Source organism: Narcine bancroftii, chromosome 8, assembly GCF_036971445.1.
Source record: "Narcine bancroftii isolate sNarBan1 chromosome 8, sNarBan1.hap1, whole genome shotgun sequence".
Taxonomy (NCBI): domain Eukaryota; kingdom Metazoa; phylum Chordata; class Chondrichthyes; order Torpediniformes; family Narcinidae; genus Narcine; species Narcine bancroftii.
Window position 1 is genome coordinate 135,934,840 of NC_091476.1, and position 9,294 is coordinate 135,944,133.

The following is a 9,294-nucleotide window of genomic DNA, read 5'->3' on the forward strand; positions in this document are numbered from 1 at the left end:
ACCCAATTCATCAATGCTGAAGTTGTACCATGCACAAACCTCCCACTCCTCTGACCTCTGAGTGTTTACAAGTTTGCTGTTTGTGTCTTTAGATGAGATGTGGATAGTACGGGTAACCTACTCTGGGACTGAGATGCACAGGTAAGAGTAGGTCACAGATAAAGTTCAAGTCCTTCCTTGTTACTGTGACTGTAGCTCCTGCCAGCAGCTGCTGAGCTGATTACAGCCCGGGAACTTTCCCACTGGACAAATCCTTGCACCATCTGCTGCTGGCTGACTAGTTCCTATCCTCCCAGCAGTCCTTAAAGGATCATTACTTTCTTTACAGCAGCTGCCAGGGAAGATGCTCCACAGAGCTGCACCGTGACAGGGCTTTCACAGTCAACTCCAAGTACAGGTCTTAATACGTTAACCAATCTGGTGCGAGAACTCAGCAGGTCGTGCAGCATCAGTGGGAGAAAAAGAATGGTTAATGTTTCAGGCTTCATCAGATCTCAAAGCCTTTATTGGTGGTGTGGAGGGGTAGGCAAGGTTGGATAGCAGTGGGATGCTGCCAGTATATGTTTACACTCTGGGTCAACATCCAGACCAAGCATCAGGGCTGTGAATTCAGTGCGGCAGAATATTAAAAGAATTCACAAATGCCATTGAGGGTGGTGAATATATTACTAAATCTCACCTCCCACTTGCTGCACAGGCAGACGTGCATGGCCTCCATCCATTCAACTCACAGCAACCCATCCCAGTCAGTACATTCAGCCACCATTCATGTGCCTAATTCACATTTCTACATGTTGCCATGACCCTCCCCTCACCTTTACCCTACATGTAACCATGACCCCCCTCACTTTCCCGTGTGCAACCACGACCCCCCCTCACCTTCCCGTGTGCAACCACGACCCCACCCTCACTTTCCTGTGTGCAACCACGACCCCCCCCTCACCTTCCCGTGTGCAACCACGGCCCCCCCCCACCTTCCCGTGTGCAACTACGGCCCCCCCCCACCTTCCCGTGTGCAACCACGGCCCCCCTCACCTTCCCGTGTGCAACCACGGCCCCCCTCACCTTCCCGGTTGCAGCCACGGCCCCCCTCACCTTCCCGTGTGCAACCACGGCCCCCCTCACCTTCCCGTGTGCAACCACGGCCCCCCTCACCTTCCCGTGTGCAACCACGGCCCCCCTCACCTTCCCGTGTGCAACCACGGCCCCCCTCACCTTCCCGTGTGCAACCACGGCCCCCCTCACCTTCCCGTGTGCAACCACGGCCCCCCCTCACCTCCCCGTGTGCAACCATGGCCCCCCCTCATGTTCACCTCACGTGTTACCATGACAGCATGATGGTCAGGAATCCTCGCAGTGACGTGGTCAGACAATGTGATGATCAAGGATGCTTGCAGTGATGTGTGTAGCTCAGTTTCCAGTGTGATGGTCAGGAAGCCCTCATTTCCTATCTTCTCCCCAGCTTAAGTACATTTTCAATGCCATCCAAACTGCATCATAGGGTCTAGTTTCCAGCCTGTTATATTTTGACATTTTTCTGTTACCCTTGTTTCGTATGGCCCATCTGATACAGTCGTGCTGGGCAACAAAACTTCACTCGCGTCTTGAGCAAGGTTTTCAGCAAGAAAGACGGAAATTGCTGGAAACAATCAGGACAGGGAATAGAAACGGGGATAGAAAGAGAATTCATGTTTCAGGTCAATAATTCATGAAAAGAAGGGTTTAGAAAGGATTCAACCAAATGTGGTCCAATGGGATTTGCTCAGAATGAGTTGTGGCAGGGATGAGTTGGGCTGAAAGCCCTCTATGTCTCCCATAAAAATTGGAAAACATTAGAAATCCAAGATGTTTGAGAATGCAGAGTGTGAGAGAGAACATAAAAGAATACAGATTATAGGAGAAGGACAAGGGAGACTGAATGATATCGTGTGTTGGAGGCTCATTTTCTTTTTCATTAATTTTCAACATCATTGTTAGTATATATAATCACCCTTTCCTAATTGCCCTTTAGAAGGTGGTGGTGAGCCAGTTTCTTGAACTACTAATGAAGGTGTTTTTGGACAAGGAATTCCAGGATTGGACCCAGCCACAATGATGGATCGGTGAGGAATTTCCAAACTATGATGGTAGAGTGAATGTTGCAGGTGACGTCTTTTCTGGTATTGGAAGTTGAGAGCTGCTGGAGCTGCATTCATCTAGGTAAGAGGATATTATTTCATTGATCTCTTAAATTCTGTATTGTATGTGTGGAAAGGCCTTGAGGTGTGAGCAATCCAGTTATTCATCATGTGATACCCAGTCACCGATGTACCTTTTATGTGACTGGTGCAGGTGAGCTTCTAGGAGTGTCTAGGATGTTGAAAGTGGTACCATTGTGAGTCAAAGGAAGATTGAGATCCTCTTCCTTGTTGAAGATGGCCATTGTCTGACAACTGTGGCACTGATGTTACATTGTTTATCAGCTCATGCTTGAATGTATCCAGATCTTGTTGCAAGCATGAGCTTCCTCATTTGTTCAGAAGTTACAAAAGAATTCAATGTTGCGCAATCATCAGTAAACAACCCCCTTCCTCCCCCCCGCCCCCCCATTTGACCTGATAATGGAAGGAAGGCCATTGAAACGGCAGCCTAGACTGTCCTGAGAATTTCCCATAGTGATGGCCTGTGGCTGAGATGATTTAACTCTGACAACCACAACAATCCTCCCTGGGTTGTTCCTTGGAGCCCTTTGTCTTTTACCAGGCCTCATTCAGTCAAATGTTGCTTTGATACAACTCAGAATCAGGTTTGGACCAAGATCGTGATGAGGTCTAGAGCTGAGCAGTCCTGAACCCTGGTGAGTAGATTATTGGTGAGTGACACCATTAATGATGATCTCCATTGACCCATCACCACTGGAAATATCTCAAAGCTATTATCTGCTGACAGAAGAATCTGGTAACCAACAATTGAGAGAAGATTTGATGCAAAGCAACTTTACAGCTGCAGGATTTTCAGTTTATTTTGTATTAAGAGTGATTGATGAATAGCTGTTCTTTTTTTTTCTTTGGCTTGGCTTCGCGGACGAAGATTTATGGAGGGCTATGTCCACGTCTGCTGCAGGCTTGTTGGTGACTGACAAGTCCGATGCGGGACAGGCAGGCACGGTTGCAGCGGTTGCAAGGGAAAATTGGTGGGTTGGGGTTGGGTGTTGGGTTTTTCCTCCTTTGTCTTTTGTCAGTGAGGAGGGCTCTGCGGTCTTCTTCCAAGGAGGTTGCTGCCCGCCGAACTGTGAGGCGCCAAGATGCACGGTTGGAGGTGATATCAGCCCACTGGCGGTGGTAGATCGCAATAATTTGATGAGTTTCCATTTGTACCATTGGAGAAGGTTGCTCCAAATCTCTGGCAATAATTTGGGGTTTCAACAAGTGCAGAAATCAAACGTTGATGTAAATGCAGGAAACAGCTCTGTTTCCCTTTATGATAAATGCAAGATTGGGACCATTCAAGCATATTGTGGCTGTTACATGTTGTTTCAGAAGAGATTAGGTTTGCTTTAAATCTTTTTTCCTCTTGTTGTCCTTACACTTCAGTGGGAATCAGTGGGCATATCTGTGAAAAGCAAAATAATTACTCACAACAGTTTGTTGATGGCATTGTAAGGAATTTGGATTGAAACAAATATTCTGCACCAGCATTTAAGAATCTCCAGCAATGAACTGTTCTCGCCAGATAGTTGCTCAGTTCCAGCTCTCTGTCAGAGGCAGGTAGAGCTCTCCAGCTCTGCAGTCTATTCATCATAATCTCCGAAGCATTGTACTGGATGGTTGCCAATGTATTAACAGTGCGATGATTTGTATTTCAGATGAAACAAGTACAAAATTCATAGTGAAGCATCCTCATGTGCACAGTTCTGGAGTAGTTTAAGTACAAACTGATGCTGGGGTCCTCATTTATACATCATGGATGTAATAGTCCAGCTCCTATGTGTGTAATTGAAAAGCAAAATATTGCGGATTGCTGGAAAGCTTAAACAAAACAGGCTTAGCATAGCAGTTAGCAAAATGCTGTTACAGTTCCAGTGACTTCATGGAAAGGAAGGGATTAGAAAGGTATTAACCAAATGAAGTCCAATGGGATTTGCCCAGAATGCCAACTTGGTCGGCAGGGATGAGTTGGATCCCATGCTGTCTGCAAGGAGTTTGTTCATTCTCCCCGTGTATGCGAGGGTTTCGTCCAGTTTCCCACCCTCCAAAACATAGCGGAGTTGAAGGTCAATTAATTGTAATTAAGTGGCATGTGCTCATGGGAAGAAAGGGCCTGTTACCATGATGCATGTCTAAATTAAAAATAAAAATAAATTAAAAGCAAGGAAACATTCAGCAGATCAGGCAGCATCTATGAAGAGAGAAACAGATGAAGCTGGAATCATTAACTCTCTTTCTCTCTCTCTACAGATGCAGACTGACCTAATGGCTATTTCCAGCATTTTTTTGTTCTATGTCATACGTTGCAAAAATATGAACCTCCAAGCCTAGGTTTTAGCAGAGGGGCAGCTGCCCCTCACTGTGAGGTGGCTGTGGTTTGCAGGGAATGCCTCCAGTTTCCTTCCACCATTCAAAAATATACTGAGGGTATAGGTGAATTGGGTCTAATTGAGTGGCAATGGGTCATGTGCCATAAGGGTCTGATACTGTGTTTGTGTCCAAATTAAAAAAAAAATAAAACTGTGTCGCTTCCAGAGACCAGATAGCCTTTGAAGTTCAGCCCTTCAGTGCTGCACTACAAGAGCCCAACACTATCGATGTTGGGTTTTGCAAGAGATATTAAAATGAGTCAGTTCTCCTGACTGTGGGTACGATCCTTTCATGAATTGATGTAGATCAATTCTTTTTTTAAAGACCTATTAGCATTAATATAGCATCTCTCATATCCCTTTCTGAAATGCTTTATTTGACTCGGGCCCAAAACGTCGGCAATATATCTTTGTCTCCTATAGATGCTGAAAGACTAGCTGAGTTCCTCCACCATTTTGATGTGTTTACTACAATATAGCACCTGCAGCCTATCGTGTTTCAACCAAATTATTTACCCTGCTGCCCTTTATCGAGTAGTTGCTTGTCCTCAAGCAAAGACTAGAATGTTGATTCTGGTTCTGCTGAATGTACATTAGTCTCAATGAATAAATTATAAGAAAATGCAAATTGAATGTAATCAATATATTATTTAAGCTCAAGCAAATTGTTTATAACCTTTCTGAAAATTGGCACTGACATGAATATTCTGCTGAATAGTGAATGAGTATTTACTGCCAATCCTTAATACCCGTGGATGCAGGAGTAAGTTTGAGAGAATGAATTTACTTCAGTTTCCCAGCCAATGTCAGTTGTGGACTCTCCCAGTACCAGCATAGAACATCAGCTACACATTGACCCCCCCAACCCCCCCTGCTGGACAAAGTTCCAACAGCTGCTGGAATTCATCAGGTTTGAAATGGAATAACACTAAAATTTTAACTTGGCATTCATCCCAAATTTATTTTACATTAGGCCCAATAGAAAAGTGAAATAAAAACAGGAAGTGAACATAGAACACTACAACATGGTACAGGCCCTTCGGCCCTTGATGTTGTGCCAGCCTATATATTTCTATCACAAATAAACAAAAACCTTCCTACCTCGTAACCCTTTATTTTTCTTTCATCCATGTCCCTGTCTAAGAGTCTCTTAAATGCCCCTAATATTCCAGCCTCCACCACCATCCCTGGCAATGCATTCGAGGCACTGACAACTCTCTGTGTGGAGGATATAAAACTGACCCCTGATGTCTCCCCTAAACTTTCTCCCTTTGTACAGATTTCCTCTGGTGTTTGCTGCTCTCACCTTGGGGGTAAAGGTGTTGGCTGTCTACCTTATCTATACTTCTCATAATGTTGTAGACTGGAAAAACAGGCAGCATTGATTTACTAAAAAACAGAGTCAATGACTTCATCAGAACATTAGAAAAGTAAGTGGGTAAAGAGCTTTTTCATTATAAAGTGCACTGTTTGACCTGCTAAGTTTCTCCAGCATTCTGCTTTTAGCCCCCACGTCCTGCATGGATTTCTACCAGCGTGGGGGGGGGTTCCAATTTCCTTCCACATTCCAAAGACATATGCGGTTAATTGGTCATTTGGATAAGGAAGGGCCTGTTTCTGTGCTATCTCTCTAAATTTAAAAAAAAGAACAAATTTAAATTTAAATAATCCAGCAAGCAGTCTGCTTCATCCCTGAGTCCCAAGGATGGCCCCATACCCCAATCGAAGATGAAGAGCTACTCAAAGACAGATTAATTAAAGAGACAGGTAAAGGGATGCCCAGCGGCACCCTTGTGGACCGAGGTGTCTGATAAAGCTGAACCTGATTTCTCCAATATCGTGGGACCAGATGCAGAGCGCTAGATTGGAACATCAGAAGTAAAACACAGACATCTCTAGACACCGTAGTTGAAGTAAAAACCCCATGCTGGAGAAACTCAGCAGGTTAAACTGCAAAGATAAAAATATATAACTAACGTTTCCGGCTTGAGCACTTCATCAAGATACGGAAAAATGTCGGCAAGAATCCGAACAAAAAAAGTAGGATGGGGAGTGTGGTCACAAACGCAAGAGGTGATAGGTGGAGAAGTGAGGTAGGGGACTGCTGCAAGCAAGGGGAGGAGGGATGGCTGGGTGAATAGAGAGAAGAGGGAGGAGAGCTGGGAAGGGGAGGGAGAGGAGAGCAGGTTAGCAGAAACCGGAAAAATCGATGTTAATGCCATCTGGCTGGAGAGTGCCAAAATCAAGTGGTGTTCCTCCAGTTTACAGGTGGTATAAGGCCATGGTCAGACATGTGAGTGTGAGAGGGTGACACAGAACTTAAATAGTTGGCTCCTGGGAGGTCTCTGTCACCGGTGTGGATCAGGCAGAGTTGCTCAGCGAAGCGATCTCCCATTCTGTGCCCAGTCTCTCTGATAGAGGGAGCATTGGATGCAGTAAGTCAAACCTGCAGATACACAAATGAAGTGTTGCTTCATTTAAAAGGCCTGTTCCCAAGATGATGCCTTTCAGTCCAGATCTTCCGAAATGTCTGCCTTCTTCCACAAACATGGCTTCCCCTCCACCACTATCAACTCACCCATCACCCACATCTCCTCATTATCTGCCCTGACCTCCTCTTTCCCCCTGATGCAACAAAGACAGAATCCCCCTACCAAGCCACCAGCCTCCGCATCCAACACATTATCCTCCAGAATTTCTGGCACTTACAACAGGATACCAACACCAGACACATCTTCCCCTTTCTGCCTTCCAAAGGGACTGCTCCCTCCAGGAATCCCTTGTGCACTCATCCCTCCACACCAATCGCACCCCCCCTCCTCCGGCACCTTCCCCTGTGGCCGCAGGAAGTGCCTCATATGTGCCTACACCTCCTCCCTCACCACAGACCAGGGCCCCAAGCAGGCCTTTCAAGGGAAGTAGTACTTATTTATCTGCATGACTGATTTACTGTATCCAGTTCTCCCTCTGTGTCCTTCTCTACATTGGAAAGACTGAGCGATACTGGAAGATGGCTTCGCTGAGCACCTTCACTTCATCCGCACCAGTGACAGGGACCTTCCAGCAGCCAACCATTTCAGTTCTGTGTCACACTCCCATACTCACATGTCTGTCCACGGCCTTGTGTACTCTCCCACCAAGACAACCCTTAAGTTGGAGGAACAACTCCTGATGTTCCATCTTGGCGCTCTCCAGCAGATGGCATTAACATTGACTTTTCCAGTTCCCTCACCTTCCCCCTCCCGTCTTCCATTCTCTTCCCCCTCTTACCTCTCTGTTCACCTAGTCATCCCTCCTCCTTTTGCTTGCTGCTGTCCACTCCCTCCCTTCTCCACCTATTACCTCCTTCCTTTGCAACCATGCCTCCATCCCCCCCCCCACCCCGCCACATCTTTTGTTTGGATGGCTGTCGACATTTTTCCATATCTTGATAAAGGACAATGTTTGACCTGCTGAATTTCTCCATTGTGGGTTTTACTTTTTAATTGGAATATCATAGCCTGCTCATTAAATCTTGTTTGCAGTTTCTTCATGGTATCTTAAGAGAAAATCTAATTCGTAGATATTTTCAATGCTCATCCTGGGACATTGATATTTTGATAAATAAATTTTCAAAATTAACATTTCATTGAGTCTGTTTCAAAACTCGCATTCCAAAATTTCACTGATTCTTCAGCTAGGTAATTACTGGAGCAAGTACCTTTTTTTTCCAAACAGGTCCTAATTGCTTGAGATAAACCTGGTTTATATAACACCATGCTCTGGGGAAACTATTCACAGTTAAGTCTCTCACTTTGTGACCTCCTTTCATTCATTCGAAGCCCCTTAATTCAAATTACTGGTTATTTTGCATTGAAGCCATGTTAACAAGCATCCAGTAGTGGTTTATCCAACTGTTATTTCAAATTACTATCTTTTTTAACCAAAGAAATTACTTTCAATGATCGGTAGATTGTGCTTGACCTTGTCTTCGTGTTTCTAATTTGCAATAAGGTCAATCTTGGATACCAATCACTCCAATGGGAAACTGTAACTAATGATCTCATTGCTTCCTACTGTAGTATCAGAGACAAGTTACAAAAGCACAGCACAATAGCAGAGTTTTTAATGGCTATGAACCATCAAGGCAGCCTGTTTTACATACAAATTGTTTGAAAGAATTGCAGAGAAGTGATACACAAACAGATGGATTGTAAACCTTGGCATTCAGTCTTCAGATTGAAAGTCAAATGAGAATAATGCAGATTTATATATATATACGTGTGTGTATTTATATATATGTGTGTATGTATATGTATATACATATATGTATGTATGTGTATGCATATATATATATATATATTCTTTGGCTTGGCTTCGCGGACGAAGATTTATGGAGGGGGTAAAAAGTCCACGTCAGCTGCAGGCTCGTTTGTGGCTGACAAGTCCGATGCGGGACAGGCAGACACGATTGCAGCGGTTGCAAGGGAAAATTGGTTGGTTGGGGTTGGGTGTTGGGTTTTTCCTCCTTTGCCTTTTGTCAGTGAGGTGGGCTCTGCGGTCTTCTTCAAAGGAGGTTGCTGCCCGCCAAACTGTGAGGCGCCAAGATGCACGGTTTGAGGCGTTATCAGCCCACTGGCGGTGGTCAATGTGGCAGGCACCAAGAGATTTCTTTAGGCAGTCCTTGTACCTTTTCTTTGGTGCACCTCTGTCACAGTGGCCAGTGGAGAGCTCGCCATATAATACGATCTTGGGAAGGC

At 45.0% G+C, this 9,294-nt stretch overlaps 1 protein-coding gene and 1 long non-coding RNA gene across 3 annotated transcripts in view; both read left to right on the top strand.

Annotated features, from left to right (window-relative positions):
- Positions 1 to 834: 834 nt before the first annotated feature.
- Positions 835 to 1,338, top strand: LOC138742108 (uncharacterized). The gene has a single exon (XM_069896292.1). The coding sequence runs from the start codon at positions 835 to 837 to the stop codon at positions 1,336 to 1,338; it is 504 nt and encodes a 167-aa protein (XP_069752393.1).
- Positions 1,339 to 2,608: 1,270 nt separating this feature from the next.
- The window catches only part of LOC138741854 (uncharacterized), a 43,764-nt gene continuing 37,078 nt past the window's right edge, over positions 2,609 to 9,294 (top strand). The window contains exon 1 of one of the 2 annotated variants that reach the window (XR_011343820.1): positions 2,609 to 2,851. This is a non-coding gene — a long non-coding RNA (uncharacterized lncRNA). The remainder of the gene's footprint in view (positions 2,852 to 9,294) is intronic. The other variant, XR_011343819.1, reaches the window with a different exon arrangement.